Source organism: Epinephelus moara, chromosome 14, assembly GCF_006386435.1.
Source record: "Epinephelus moara isolate mb chromosome 14, YSFRI_EMoa_1.0, whole genome shotgun sequence".
NCBI lineage: Eukaryota > Metazoa > Chordata > Actinopteri > Perciformes > Serranidae > Epinephelus > Epinephelus moara.
Genome location: NC_065519.1, coordinates 35,690,388 through 35,707,423, shown reverse-complemented (window position 1 = coordinate 35,707,423; position 17,036 = coordinate 35,690,388). Strand labels below are relative to the sequence as shown.

The following is a 17,036-nucleotide window of genomic DNA, read 5'->3' as shown; positions in this document are numbered from 1 at the left end:
GTCTAATCAGCATCTTGATATGCCACACCTGTGAGGTGGGATGGATTATCTCGGCAAAGGAGAAGTGCTCACTAACACAGATTTAGACAGATTTGTGAACAATATTTGTGAGAAATGGTCTTTTGTGTATATAGAAAATGTTTTAGATCTTTGAGTTCAGCTCATGAAAAATGGGAGCAAAAACAAATGTTGCGTTTATATTTTTGTTCAGTGTATAACCAGGTGAACCAGGACAGAAAATCATTATTAAAAGAATGCTTATTTCATATTTGAAATTAAATTTGTTCAAACATTATGTAGCTTAAAATATTAATAGGTTGCAGGCTGACAGGCCATCTTCAAGGTCAAACAAGGAAAAATAGCTTTACAGCACATCGCAATATGATTTGGATAATTTCAGCCTGGTTAAACAATGATAAATCATTGCTATCCTCAATAATCAAGGGACTGTCTTCAAAGTCTAACAATTCCAACAAAGTATAAACATTTTGGATAAATGAAATGGCCTCACAGCAACTATCTGATCCCAACCCAACCTGTTAATTTTACACAAAGGCTCCATGGGCTCCAAAAATGTGTCTTATTATTATTATTATTATTATTATTATTATTATTATCATATTTTTTAAATAGAGCTACTTGGTTTTGACAGTTGCTGAAAATAGTAAAATTATTATTAATATAGGCTGCTTAAACACAATCACCTGACTGTAGGACTGTATGTTGATATGTTCATACACTCCCAAAAGTCTAGACGATTCAAATCCAGCAAAAATATTTAGTCCAAACACATTATAACATCCATAGATATCCACTTATTTTGCATCTTTTTAAATGTATATATTTCTCCAAATACTATCCATGTTTTTTTAGTTTGCATGTAAATATGCAGGCTCCTCTGATATGTAAAATGGTGGCTGAACACTAACCTTTTGATTGACACCTCACTTAAGCCAATAGGAGCTTCCATACTGACAGGCTAGGCTTCAATGGTGAAGAGGGCCTGTATTGAAGGAAATGCCTCCCCTACTTCCTTTGGCCTCAGAGCCGATGAAAAGCCAGAGATTGTCCTGATGGCTTATGGGTCTTGTAGTTAATGATACTGTGAATTTTACAGGACCTGTGAGAGTTAAATCCATACACCAGGGCAGTGAATGTGAGCTCTTACTGAACTGGGTTGAAGTTGGAGAGGTGGCTGAATGTGTTTTACAGCCTTACAGCCGTCACTTATACTAAAATGTTGGTATTTCTTACGAAGAAAGCCACATGACGCTTTGTGTGACTAGTGTGTTCTGATGTCATGCTTTCCTTCCAGGGAAAACATATATCATCACAATACCAAAAAGTATTGAAACGGTGTGCTTTTCTCAATTGTTCTTTGTCACATTTCCCTTTCCTCTCTTTTTTCCCTCTCTAATGTTCTCAAGGCCTTGCACACATGATGGCAGAACAAGGTATGCCTTCCTTTCCCTCTTCTCTATCACGTCTTTGTTTTTGTTTTGGATTGTAGTGTGGAGCTGCATGTTTTGCTGTTGGTAAAACTGCATGGTTCCCTACTGTGCATAGTGATATACATTGTGATTTATTGTTTGATTTGATTAACTGCTGTATAATGGGATCATAGGAGTGCCATAAAAAAAGAATAAATCTGTAAAAGAATAAGAATGTGAAAAATAGACAGAAACAAAAATATAAAGAATAACTATATTAGTTGTTTACATTTATTTGTTTTTTTTTATTCTGGGTATACTTTAAGTACTTATTTGTATATTTTCAAGAATATACTTTTATTTATTTACACACATGCACGCACGCACGCGCACACACACAGACACAGACACAGTACAGTACTAAAGTACATATTTAGTAAATATGTACCACATACTACTTGTATTAAATGTTGCAGGTACTACATACTACATGTCCTGCCTAATTCCAGCACTGCATACTACATGCACTGCCTACTTTAAGTACTGCATACTATATGTACTGCCTTCTTCAGGTACTGCCTACTACAGGTATTGCTTAATGCATCTACTACATACTGCAGGTACTGCACACTAGTGATGGGCAAAGCAGTTCTTTAGATGTTACTGAATCACTAGAATCAGTTCATTAAAAAGATTTGTTCAAAAGATTCGTTCAAAAAATTTGTTCACCGAATTGTTCAGTGCTTGGCTGGAGGATGAGCAAACGATCAAAATTCATTATTCGATCATCAAAAAAATTAACGATCAATTATCCATTAATTGATAAGCGAGTATTTCAAAAGAGAGAAAACAAAAGAGTGCAGTGCAGACTGTCGCCGCAAGAGAGCGCAGCTGCCCCAGTTTTGAGCTTCAACCCCCCAGGCCAAAGAGGAAGAATGGCGCGCATGCACAGTTCACCCCTGGGTGTTTACGTTGCCAGCCAGAGTTACAGGCTTCAGATTTCAGCAAAACCTCCGTCTTTCAATGGCGTAGTGTTTTCAGAGGCCTCAAGGGAAGCCGCCAAGGCTTTGGAGAGCGATGAGAGCCTCCGTCTGTTTCTGACTTTTTGCCTGGCATAGGTCCAGCGGGGGTCTCGTAGGCCCGTAGAGCTGAGCTCAACTGAACTGAGAAATGAACGAATCAGTTCTGGAAGTGATTCAGTTCAGTATGTTCACTCAACAGATTCATTCTTTTGAACGATTCCTTTGCAAACAACACAATACTACTGCACACTGGATGTACTGCATACAACAGGCACTACACAGGGGGCACATACTGTACAATAGTAGTGGCAGTAGCTCAGCATGTGGGGAATTGGCTTGGGGAACCAGAGGGTCATTGGTTCTAGTCCCCCGTATGGACCAAGCACAGAGTGTGGACTAGTAGCTGGAGAAGTGCCGGTTCATATTCCTGGGCACTGCTAAGGTCCCCTAGAACAAGGCAACAAATCCCCAACTGCTCAGGGTGCCTCCATGAGTAGCCCCCTCACTCTGACATCTCTCAATTAGGCACTGTTTATGCATGTGTCTGTATTTCAGACATGTGTGTGTAATCTGTAAAATAACAACAGAGGAAGAAAAATGAATTTCTCCTTGAGGGGACTAAAAGAGAAATGCTTTCTAATGTTGGTACTTCATATACCACAGGTACTGTCTACTACAAGTACTTTTTACCATATGTCTATGCTAAAAAGCTCCTGCCACAGAAGGGTTCAGATGTGCAGAAAAAGACTACTCAGCCTGGCTTGTCAAGGAATAGCAAAAGCAATGACGTAAAAGAATGAGGAAAATTAAACGGAAGAAATAAATAAATGTCATTAAATAAAAACTAGAGACCATCTTGCAATGGGATAACTCCAGCCACAATACAGCAATCCACGACTTCAAATGAATGTGAATTAGGGACATATTTTTAAAAGTTGCAGAGTGTGTTAATAGGTAATGTCAAGTGACGCTATGTAATGTGATGAGTTAATGCGTGGCTTATAAACAGAAGATACAGCAACATTTTTATATCTTAACAGTGTTCACATATTTTAATAAAATTTGTTATATCATGTTATTCAGCTGTAATCTGATGGGACCCAAACGCACTTGGCAGCAACTCAAAATCAAACACAAAAATATTGTAGACTGGTAAAAAATTTTGCTTATACTTGTGTCATTCTGTCAGTATTAGGCTCAGGTTAATTGAATTGCTGTGAAATGACTTCCTATTCGCGTAATCTCCTTTATTCTCAGACGGAGCTATGATGTGGACATGAGTCCCATAAATGCAGCCTATTACACGATGGGACCTTTGAAAATATTAAAAGTATTCATAAATCATTGCATAATGTATCTGGGTAGATTAATTTCTTATTAAAACTGACAAATCTGCAGTTCTGTGGAATTCCTCTGTGATGATCCTCTCTGATTTATGTCCAGGGAAAACCACAAAAATGGGCAAAAGTTTTTCCAGAACCAGAGTCACTTTTCTTACGGCCCGACAAACAGCCGTCTCTGCTCCGATGATAAAGTAAATCCATGCTGTGTAATATTTGATATATGTGGTGGAATAGATTGTTAAGATCAACTGAGTGTGAGGTGAAATTGTATCTTTCATATAGACACTCCTCCGGGAACGATAAGACATCCAAACAGGGTCTAATCACCATCTCCTTACCCAACGGTCTCTGAATAAATTGTTCCTCAGCATCCACAACTTATGTGGTTGTGTTCAATACATTGCATCATGCTCTTATTTTGAAAGGTTGGTAACAGGAAGTAGTTCGAGCGGAAGCTCTGTATCTTGTGTTGTCGAATGTGCGGAAGCTTGATCAATATTAATGTGGTTCAGCATTAAAGCAGCTCGACATTACACTCAATATCTGTTCCAGTAATTCCTTAACACACAACACAACAACTTAACTCACAAAAGGACACACCATGTGTCTCCTTCCTGCTACACGCTCAGCAGGCGATCAGCCTCAGGCTTAGATGAAGCAAACCTGTGAGCCAGCAGGTTTGCTTCACAGAGTATAGAGTATAATGACACACACAAACAACAACAGACTCATGAGGTGACAACAGGTTGTTGAAATGTTGTCGAGGCAGGTAATAAATAAATTTATTATTATTATTATTACTACTACTACTGCTATTATTATAATTAATAAAAGTTACACATGCACGTATGTACTGTATATGTGTGTATGTGTATATGTATATATATATACATATACACACACACACACACACACACACACACAAACAGGAAGTAATTTATAAATATATACTGAGAAATAAATAAACAAATAAATGTAGAAATAAATGCATGATTAGAACTATTCTTTCATATTTTATTTGTCTTTAAATTTTCACATGTATTGATTCTTTTTATTTACCTCTTTTTATATTTCCAAATTTTCTTAATTACTTACTGACATATTTGTTCTTTTTTATGGCAAATTCCATACTGTACTGCCCTACAAAGCCAAATTGCATACTACATATTTGGTCAAAAGTGCTTTGTGACATTTTATATACTACTACATACTCTGGCTTAATCACTGGCTTTGTTAAGGTAAAGCTTTTCATTATGTATTTTATTCAAACAAAAGGTAGTAACTAAATGCAGTTCTGATGGAAAATAAGGAGCACCTGCTTTCAGTATTGTTAAAAGGTAACTAGCCTAGCCTTACTCAGAGTAGCAGAAACCAATTCACATGATTTACTGTGGTAAATGTCACATTTTGTCATGTCACATTATGTCAGAGACAGACATACAATAGATGAAAAATGAGAGCATCAGTTGTTTTACCCAGTGAACAAAAACATCTGTTTACAGTCTAATATTTTGGTCCTACAAAAGCATAAAAAACAGGCATTACAAACGATCTATGTGTTTCACAGTGTACCTGGAAACCCTGAAAATTCTAACTCCAACTTCCATCTTTTGTGTAGTGAGTAATGTCTGTCTTTGTAGGGCAGTGTTGTTGTGACATTCAAAGATCCTGTAATGCCTTATGTGGTTGCATGTTTCAGGTGTTTTTTTTGAGGTAGGTACAGCTGCTATTGTACATTAATCTATCCCCATGACATGTATTCATATGTACACTGATATGTTAGCTGTCTGCTAGAACTTGAACTTATGTCTCCTCCTCTTCTTCCTCCCTGTCTGGGTTCTCTCGGCTGTGGATCCTCTGTTCTGTCTTCGCCTCCTCCTGCTCTCCTAGCTAAAAGCAAAGGTACAGCTTTTTCGAAATCTTTCCTTTTCCGCCTCTATGAAAAGCGACGCTTGCTCTGTGAGTGTTTGAGAGCAGTGCAGTATAATGTGTTTGATGCTCTAATGTGTTTACTTCTCTGTGCTCAGCGTCTCCTCTGTAATGGTTTCTCATAGAGGGTGCTTGGATTAAGCGAGTAATTATGCCAACCTTAACTGAAGGAAAATAGAGAGGGTGTCCCTTTGTGTTTTCTTACTGTGTGTGTGTAATTTAGTAGAATGCTGTACAGTGTCTGCAGGGATGCTGTGAGATAGATTTTTGAGCAACAGTCACTGTGGTTTAGTTCTTACTAACACAAGCCTCTCCACCCTTGTCCTCAGTAAACCAGGATTTCCACTCATTGCTGATGTTTCCATAAACTGAGATCAAATGACAGCATTTAGAATTCCCTCTGACTAATGGCTTGTCAGTTTCTTTTGGCAAAAGAACTGACAAGCACTTTCTTAAACCCTATAATCCATTCATCAAAGTGATGTAATTAGGTTGGTTCATTTGTAGTGGTGAAAATGCTGACAGTCAAACCAAATTAATGTCCTGAGACTGCTATACAGGTTAGTGCTGCTGGAATGTACCTCACTAAAACTGTCCAGTGAATGATTTACCTGCAGTCAATTTCAAATCCAATTTTATGTTTGTGTGTTTTCTACTGGAGTCACAGGTGTGATTTCAGAGTTGTTTCACTTGCTGACCAGGTCTGTTAAAAACAAAACAGATTTGTAGACTTGAGAAAATAACTCAGTTTGATGTAGACATGTCTGCCTTGAACTTTGACCTACTTAAGATGCTTGACTTGAAAAAACATAGAAGACTGAATTAAAGACGTGTAGAAGCATTTGGCGCTGTGCATAGTTTTGCCCTTTGGAGGACTGCCAACATGTAATGAATATTATATATTGTAACAAGGATGCAAATGCTGCCATAACCTTTTTAAACATAAGCAGGTACAGATGCTGGCACCAGAATTATCGATTCAAATAAGGGTCATTAACATTTTGACGTGATGTTCACAAATAATTTTCTCACAAATTCAATGTGTGAATGTACAAAAAAGCTTTTATAGCTGTAAAAATATTTTGTGCTTGTGTGAAAAAGTTTGGTTCACACAGATTAATTTGCACATCTGTAAAATGTTTTTTTTCTAGCTATAAAAATATTTTGTATATGTGAAGTTAAATTTTGAACAGGACACACAAAACTCCTATCTGTGTGTGCCATCCCAAGTTTTAAGCTACAAATGAGTTACAAACTGTCCATTCAGTGGACAAAAGGGCGTTCTGTTTTCTTTATCCAGCTGGAGCATACACACACACACACACACACATATATATATATATATATATATATATATATAAACACACACACACACACACACACATATATATATATATATATATATATATATATATAGTATATGCATAACATAGTAAGGGTTCATTCGTAAGATAGAGTCATACCAGCTCGGACATCATTACTTGCTAGGGAACCAGGGCAATCTGATGGCAAATGGTTACTGGAACAAGACATACATGGACAAAGGCGGAGAACACTGAATTGATACAATGCTACTATACCAGCAATTCCAGAGAGAGGGGATATATGCAGAGAATGTGGGACCTATGGATACTTCGAAACCCACAATCAAAACTAACTAAGAAACATCTGGTAGCACAGTGTTCCAACATCCGTAACCGCCAACTACTATCACAACTAGATATCAATGAAATACTTCAACAATGCTACAGCAAGGGGGAGCCAGAATGCCAGGTCAGTGTCCTGGCTGTAAAAACCAATGCGAGATTGGGTACCAAGCCCCAGTAGATACAAACAGCCTCAATGAAAGAGCAGCTGACCTGAGAAGGCAGATCGTGAGCAAACTGGAAACCTGGAGCCTCCAACGAATCCCGAAGCTGAGTTACCAAGTACCTCCAGATGATCTGCTAGAAGATGTTGCTGCCCTAAATACCATACCTCCAAGTACCATCACCAAGACCAACAAGCTGATTCACAGTGCAGCAACAGTAATCCTGGAGATGCTTGGATAAAAGATGGACATGGTACATAAAAACCAGCACCCTCCATGGAAGAGACGGTTGGAGGCCAAGATAAAGGCAACATGGAGTGAAGTTAGCCAACTAGCAGAGCTACACAGTGGTAACATGGTGAATAAAGAGGTACCAAGGAAATACAACAAGCTCGCCATTCCTGAGGCACTTGAAACTGCCAAACAAAGACGAACAGCTCTGGTCACCCAAAGCTGAAGAGATACACCAAAGAAGTAGAAGCCTGGAGAATAAACAAGATGTTCTCCATTGAACCTGCCAAGCTGTTCTCTCAGTGGCAGGGAAATAACAGCAGGTCGGACCCACCAAGAGCTGAGAAACATACTGGAAGGGCATAAGGGAAAGAGAAGCATCACACAAAACCCATGCCCAATTGCTAGTGGACCTAAGAGCTGGCCAGAGCAACCTCCCTGAACAAGAACCACTAACCATCTCAATGGCAGACATCAAGGAAAGAGGGTCAAAGATGAAGAGCTGGACAGCACTGGGCCATAATATGATCCATACATACTGGCTGAAGAAGCTAACTGTACTCCATACCTCTACAGCCATAGAGGCCAGAGTCTACCACAGCAGATCAGACCCAAGTGACCACAAATGACACTTATTCATTTCAACAAAAGAAACTCTCCTGTTTTAAACAACTTTCATGGCTTTTTGAGAATAGATTTCAGAGTTTTTGAGATGCACCTGAATACAAGTCTCCATTATTATTTTGTTATTAGTTAATTACTGAGTGGAGATAGCAAGACTGCAGCTCTTCGATGTGTAGAAGATGGGACTGCTGTGCACAGCAATGTTGATGTATTTAGATAATTACAATGTAAAACTTTACTGGTATGTTCCGTGCTAACATGCATAATTAACCCACTTGTGTAAGTAAACACAACACAAAGAGCATGGTGAAGTAAGCCTGGGATTGAGGCGTATGGGCTCCCTGATGATGTTCCCCACATTAGCCCCATTATCATATTCTTGGCCCCAACAGTCACTTATGTTCAGTCTAAGGGTCTCTAGTTCCGACAGGAGTGTATTTGACAGTCCATTTCTAGTTTGGTTGTTTACTGGTATGAAATCAGTGGCATGCTCTTCTAGTGATGTCATTATTGACAAATTGTAAAATCAGTGACATTTGTTACTGGTGGCCAATACCAAGTGTGCAATCAAGATGCACAAAAAACATTTTGCTCTATTTTTGTCATTTAAATGGACTGCACTTATATAGCTTTTCTAGTCTTCCGATCACTCAAAGCACTTTTCACATTACATGTCACATTTACCCATTCACACACACATTCATACTCTGGTGGCCGAGGCTACCATACAAGGTGCCACCCGCTACTCACCTGCATATAACACACTCACTGCCAGCTGGAGCAATATGGGGTTTAGTATCTTGCTCAAGGATACTTCAAGCTGGTAATCGAACCACTGATCTTCTGATTAGTGTACAGCCACTTTATCTTCTAAGCCACAGCTACCCATTTACAATAGTTATTGATGTTTGTGGCCATAAGAGAAATGATCTCATTTTGAATCTGAGGCCCGAGATAATGTGCATGAGTAGCATTATTTCGTGGGCATCTGACATGTTCTTGCATGGTGGGCTCAAATGGTGAGCATCTCTTTATCTACATCAACATCTGTCTTTTCATAAAGCTTTGCATTTGTTTCACAAAATGCCAAATTATGGTCAGACAAATATTGCACACACCAACTTATTATCCTTGACCTTGAGCTTCATTGTCATACTCAGTTTTCCTTTTTACTCCTGCTGTTGTTGCAGCCCTGTAGGCTTAGCCACAGTTCTAGCTTTGGTGATGCTAGCTGTCACCATAATAGCAATTTCACCCCTGCGAGCTGCGGATGTGGAAATGCTCCTGGTCAGCTCAGGAAGTTTTGGTATATTTATCCAACAATCCTCTCAATGACTTTTTAAATGTATCCTGTATCCTTTTTTTCTCAGCATCCTATGGTCTAATCACCAAATGGTGGTCCAGGTTAGCTGGGGTGCCTAAAAGGGGGGAAAAAGGAGAAGGATTCTAGGGGCCCATGATTAAGAGGGGCCCAGAGAGGCCCCTAATAAAATTATAATACTGACAAAAAATAATATGACACTAAGTTATTAACTAACTTATAATCACAAATATATTTTATTTACAATGTATTGGTAACAACAACTTTATTTGTTTCAGAAACATTAATGCCCCCCCTCTCTATTTAGAAAATGGTTCAGTCCGACTGGATCAGCTGCAGTGCGCCGGTAATTTGTCACAGACAGCGAGTAAGGAGGCGGAGACGAATATGCCTCAAAAATCAGGTAGCCAAAAACGGAAAGAAAGGAAGCTAAGAGAGGAGAAAGAAGCAAAGGGTCGACAGTATGTCATCCAGTATTTCAAAAAGCAAGGTGGGTTTGTTAGTGGTTCATGTGGTGGAAAGTTATGGAATATTAACTTTGTCCCTGGTCTATAAGCAGCTTATAGACCAGGGAGTCTCAAAGACTTGAGGCTTGACTTGGATTTGATCTAAAAGATTAAAAAATAGCACTGTTACAAATTGTCATAGAGCTTTCAAAGGGTATATACATGAATTATCTGTAATACCTTTCACAGCACATATAGTCAGTATTTACTGTTGGAACTGAGTAATTCTTAGAGTTTTGACAATATTAAAACACACAACAAGTTCTGCTGACGATAAACTCATGACAAAAGAGCACATATGTGTAATATTACACAGATTCTTCAAAAACACAACTTTAGATATCTGCCAGGCAACATGGTGAAACTATTCCTTGGAACAGTATTACATGGTGAAAATATTCATTGAAAGAGTATTACTTTCATTGTCAGTCTAAGAAATACACAAACTTACTTGTAACCTTTTGTTTAATTTGGCATAAATATAGTTCTGCTGTCACAACAGTTTGAAACATTTAACTTCTTTCAGCAATTACTTTCTTGTCTCCAAACACTTTAAACATAAATTTGAGTCTGAACGTAATAATAATAATAATAATAACTTTATTTATATAGCACCTTTTAAAAACAAAGTTTACAAAGTGTTTTGACAAACAAAGCAAAATCAGTACAATCAACAATATAACAGCAGCAGGTAATACAGCAACAACACACAATATAGCAGAGGCAGACATATACAACATGGCAGCATTAAGGTAGCAGCAAGGAGTACAGGAGAAAACAGCAAAGGGAATAAAATAAGTAAATACAATACAACTAAAACACTATTAAATAAACAATACAAGAGAAAAAAAAGAGGAGAACGACGACATCACATAAAAGCAAGTCTATAAAAATGGGTTTTAAGAAGTGATTTAAAAGAAGTTACTGATTCTGCAAACCTTAAATAACCTCAACATTTCTGTTATATAGCTAGGGGCCAGACCCAGACATGCTTTAAAAGTGATCAGTAAAATCTTAAAATCAATTCTAAAACAGACAGGGAGCCAATGAAGGGAAGCAAGAATAGGGGTGACGTGATGTCGTCTGTTAAAACCAGTGAGAAGCCTAGCTGCTGTGTTCTGAACTAGTTGGAGGCGGGAGAGTGATTTATGGTTGATGCCAGAAAGGAGGGAGTTACAGTAGTCTAGTCTGGAGAAGATGAATGCATGGATAACTTTTTCTAGGTCAGGGCGTGAAAGCATGGGTTTAATTTTTGAAATAATTTGTAATTGATATAAACAGGACTGAACAACTTTCTTGATGTGGGGTTGAAAACTGAGATCTGAATCAAATATGACTCCAAGATTGTTGGTTGTGGGCTGAACATTTGAGGATAATGGACCGAGATTGTTTTTGATGAGGCTGATTGATTTTGAGGAACTGAACGGCAGAATTTCAGATTTTGAGTTGTTGAGTTGAAGAAAATTTTGTGCCATCCAACAGTTGATATTTTTGATACAGTCTACGACAGCAGCTAGGCTTCTGGGGTTTCCGGGTCTCAGCGGGAGTTATATCTGTGTGTCGTCCGCATAACAATGAAAAGAGACATTGTGCCGCTGAATGATATGACCGAGATGAAGCATATACATAGAAAATAAAATTAGACCTAAAATCGAGCCTTGCGGTACACCACAGGTAATGTGAGCTGTTGAAGATGAGTGATTACCTATGGTGACTGCAAATGTTCTTTCTAAAAGATAAGAATAAAACCAACTAAGTGCAGTGTCCCTGATGCCAACCCAGGTTTTAAGNATTGGACCTAAAATCGAACCCTGTGGTACACCACAGGTAATGTGAGCTGTTGAAGATGAGTGATGGTGACCGCAAAGGTTCTTTCTAAAAGATAAGAATAAAATCAACTAAGTGCAGTGTCCCTGATGCCAACCCAGGTTTTAAGGCGGTCGATTAAAATGGCATGATCTACAGTATCAAAGGCTGCACTTAGGTCTAAAAGAATTAAAATTCACTCTCCCCTCTATCGGTTGCTAAAAGAAGATCATTAGTTACCTTGAGGAGGGCCGTTTCTGTGCTGTGTAAATCTCTAAAACCTGATTGAAATTTCTCAAAGATGTTATTATGACACATAAAAGCTAAAAGCTGTGTTGAAACAAGCTTTTCTAAAACTTTGGATAAAAACGGAAGTTTAGAAATTGGCCTAAAATTATGAAGAATTGAAGGATCAAGGTTAGGTTTCTTTAAAAGAGGTTGGACCTCAGCATGTTTAAAAGCAGCAGGAAAAATTCCTTTTGTGAGAGAGCTGTTAATAATCAATAAAATACTGGGCCCAACTGTGTCAATGACATCTTTAAGAAAACTAGATGGAATAAAATCAAGACTGCATGTAGTTGGCTTCATGTGAGAGATAGTTTTAGTTAAAAGGGATAGAGAGATGGGCTCAAAACTGTTAAAATAGATGTGAGTCTCCCTACTGGCATGTACAGCAACTGTTAAAATAGATGTGAGTCTCCCTACTGGCATGTACAGCATAAACTGGGGGGGTAATCTGTTGCCTAATATTTTCAACTTTATCAATAAAAAAATTAAAAACCTCTCACAGAGCTCTTGTGAGGTGTCAGTAAAACGACTGGGGGAGGGGGAAGTAAGGAAATCTAAAACCTTAAATAAAATTCTGGGGTTAGAATGATTAGTTAACTGCCCTTTGATAGTTAATCATTGCATCTTTCCAAATTTGATAAAATACTTGTAAACCTGTTTTCTTCCATTTTCTTTCTTTTCTTCTGCAGTATCTCTTCAAATCATGGGTGGATTCATTTAGCCAGGGTTGTAAAATTTTGCTAGACCTTTTGTCCCTGTAGGGGGCGACAGAGTCAAGGACAATCTGGCAGGTTTTGTTAAAAAGGGAGACCAGCTCCTCTGTGCTAAAATGCGAGATTAACTCTTCTGTGTTAAAATTGGGATAAGAGGCAGTTAAAGAAGCAGGAGTAAAAAGCTCAGAAAACTTAAAAACAGAGGAGGGGTTAAAAGCACGGCGGCGGACAGGTGTACAGTGATTAAAAGGTATCTGGAATAAAACCACATTAAATAAAACTGCTTTGCGATCAGACACACAGATATCCTCCGTCATAAAATTGTTAGGGCTGAGACCGGTAAATAAAACAAGATCCAGAATGTGTCCCTTTGAGTGTGTGGGTTCATGAATAGCTTGAGTGAGGTTAAAAGTTTCCAAAGTATCCATAAATTCAGTCACAAAGGTCTGGGAGGGACAACACACATGTATGTTAAAATCGCCTAAGATGAGGATTTTTTCATACTTTACCATAAAATGTGATAAAAACTCTGTAAATTCTTCGATAAAAACATTATTGGGCTTAGGTGGTCTGTAAATAATTAAAATTAAAACGGGATCTTTACAATTAACCATAAAACCAAGATGCTCAAAAGAGGTAAAATTACTATAAGAGATAGAGGTGCATTTGAAATCTTTTCTATAAATGACAGCCACCCCCCCCTCCCCTACCTGACAGCCGGGGCTGATGAAGGTAAGTAAAATCGGGGGGGTGGCTTCAATAAGAGGGCTGCAGTCTTCTGGGGATAGCCAGGATTCAGTTATAATAAATAAGTCCAATTTATTACGAGTAATAAACTCATGACATAAAAACGATTTATTATTTAGGGATCTGCTATTTAAAAGGCCGAAATTCACAGGGTCACTGTTAAAAACAAGGGGTGGAAGAGACTGACGGTGTACTTGAATTAAGTTGTCATGATTAGTGGCAGAAGGGCGTGATGATGAACGTGCTGTTGGTTTGCGGTGGGAAATGACTGTGGAGATGAAAGAGGGTATGCCAGTAATTTTATCTGAATAAACAGTTTGAGTGGGGAGATGGACCGGTGAGGGTGGCAGTACCTGGGGTGGGCAACAGGTGGAGCTGGCGCAGGAGATGGTGGTCTGAGAGGCAGGAGAGGAAGATGGGGGTAGAGTGGGTGTGTGGGTGTAATCAGAAAACTGTCATGCACGTGTGGATGATTGGACTGCATATTGAATGTTTGAGCATTTGGTTTCCCCGTGGGCTTGGATGAATCCCATCTCTGCTAAAGTGTTCGGCGCGGTCCCAGAACAGGTTAAAATTGTCTATAAAATCCATGTTGTGGGAATTGCAGGTGGACTGGTGTGGAGGTAGAGCATATGGCTAAAACGTTCAGATCCACGGCCAAACGGGGGAAGAGGGCCACTGATAAAAACAGACTTTCCACAATCCTTTAAAACATTAAAAAGGAGATTAAAATCAGCGATGGTGCGCTCGGACTGGGACGTGTTGTTGCAACCAACATTGACAACTATTTTTGTGACAGAAGTGGGGAGTGAGGGCAATATGTCCAGAAGTTTATTGTGGATGAAGCGGACTGTGGCACCAGGAAAGCAGTGAGTGATGGCATTGATGAAGCCGATATCCCTGGTTATGCTGTCACCGGTGATTATAGTGGTAGGGGGGAAAAGGGGACGAAGAGGTGGTGTGTGTGGACCAGTTGGACAGGTTGCCAGACGCTCAGCTTCCACCGCCTCCGTGGAGAATGGCGGTTCAGGGCTGGAAGGTGGTGGCCCGGCCCGGGGGAGCCCTCCCGACCGTCTGATGACAGCCTCCTGCAGCATCCTGTGGCGGCTGTTCCCCGTGGTGGAGCGACGAGTCATCCGACCGGCACTGGGCGCAGGTGGAGGAGGTGGAGCAGCGGCAGGAGGAGAGGAGACGCCGGCCGTTGGTGAAGAGGACACAGTAGTGGTTGCAGGAGAGGTGACGCCAGCCGCAGGTTGAGGAGACACAGCCGAGGCTGCAGCCGGGTGAGCCGTGGGAGCCGGGACTGTGGGGGAATCGCCGGGGTGAACCGGGGCCTCGTCCATCAGGATGGTGAAGCGGTTGGAGAGCTCAACAGGTGGAACTCTCCCCGCAGCTGGATCTCCCTTTCGGCCGCGGCGCACCTCTGTCCAGGATGACCGATGATCGCTAAAAGGAAAACTTAAAACAATAAAAGTAATCTCGTGACTGGTAAAATAAATAGCAATAAAAGCAGGTCTTGCGAGGTCCAGGCCTGTGCTTCCACTCTCCGTTGAGTGCACTGGAGAAGGATAATCTTAAAACAAGATAAAATCCGTGTCCGATGACTAAAACCTCTATCCAGTTAAAAAGATATGACTTAAAACAGCCCTGAATTAAAAGTATATCCAGGGATGTGGCCTATAACTGGATTAAAAACTAGATAAAAGTCAAATCGCGACAGAGCCTCTGACAGGTGGACACAGGACATGTTTTTTCTGTGATCTTTTATTAACAAAAATAAACACACACAAAATAATAATAATAATAATAATAATGATAATAATAGAAGGGCGGCACAAGGTTCAATCCCAGGAGGGAGCCCCTCTGTGGGGAGTTTGCATGTTCTTCCCATGTCAGCGTGGGTTTTCTCTGGGTACTCCAGCTTCTTCCCACAGTCCAAAGACATGCAGGTTAATTGGTGACTCTAAATTGTCCGTAGGTGTGAATGTGAGTATGAATGGTTGTCTGTCTCTATGTGTTAGCCGTGTGATAGTCTGGCAACCTGTCCAGGGTGCCCAGTGTCAGCTGGGATAGGCCCCAGCCCCCCCACAATCGTCAAGAGGATAAGTGGTTATGAAAATGGATGGATGGATAATAATAGAATTATAATAGAACACCCAGAATTTCCCCTCCCAGCCAGAGGCCAGTCGGTTACCATTCACCTCTCAGATCACACGTCCATGATCTGGTGCTTCCCTCACAAAAACACATAAACTGGTGAAGTACACTGGAACCTGAATTTCCAGTGGTGGAAAGTATCCAAGTACATATTCTCAAGTACAGTAAAATTTTGAGGTAGGCTACTACTTTATTTAGTAGGCTAGATTTTTCATTTGATGCTATTTCATACTTCTACTCCACTAAATCTCAGAGGCAAATGTCCATCCATTTTTTTTACTCCACTGGATTTATTTTGAAGTTTTACTAAACTACTTACTGTAGTTTAGTTGTATTTTTTGTCATTGCTTTAAATTACACAGTTTAGCCCATATTATCACAGGTTAAACCACCCAGCAGTATACACTGAAAAAACTTTGGACCAACTTAAAAAAATTACTGTAATTTCTTACAGCTAAATGTATTGGTTTTTCTCAAATTATATTTCTGATTTGGTTGAAACCTTAAATTTTGATTTGATACCAATCAAAAATATTTATTTAGCTAAAGTCAAAAATGTACATACACACAAAGTAAAAAGATCACTTATTATAAAAAAAAAACATTTTTTTAATTTGTTATTTTTTTTTTTCATTTTGGAGAAACTTGATAATTACCATTACATGTAAGTATATATTTTACTTTAGACTAAACTAATTAAATTGCTGTAATTTTGTTACAGCCAATTTCATTACTTAACTCAAGTCAAATTTCTGATTTAGGTCAAACTAAAATTTTATTTACACCTAAATCAATGTACTTCCCTTAGTCACAAACCAAAACGTGACTTAATGTAGGTCAACATAATAGCATTTTTTGTTTTTTTACAACTTAAATTTGACCATATAAAAAGCTAAATTTGCTATTCTGAAAAGTAGAATTTCCACTTAAAGGGCCAGTGTGTAATATTTGGCATGGTTTATTGTCAATCTGAATCTGAATCTGAATATTCTACCCATTAATATGTTTATACAAGTGTATAATCGCTATAAAATAAAATTCGTTTGGTTTTCGTAGCCTTATAATTATGCTTTTATATATATATATATAGCAAGGGCCTTGCTTTAGAG

The 17,036-nt window shown here is 39.1% G+C and overlaps 1 protein-coding gene across 1 annotated transcript in view; it reads left to right on the top strand.

Annotated features, from left to right (window-relative positions):
- Positions 1-17,036, top strand: part of nrxn3a (neurexin 3a) — a 634,542-nt gene that overhangs the window by 114,326 nt on the left and 503,180 nt on the right. The window contains 1 exon segment of the mRNA XM_050061947.1: positions 1,428-1,454. Coding sequence (XP_049917904.1) covers positions 1,428-1,454 — 27 coding nt within the window.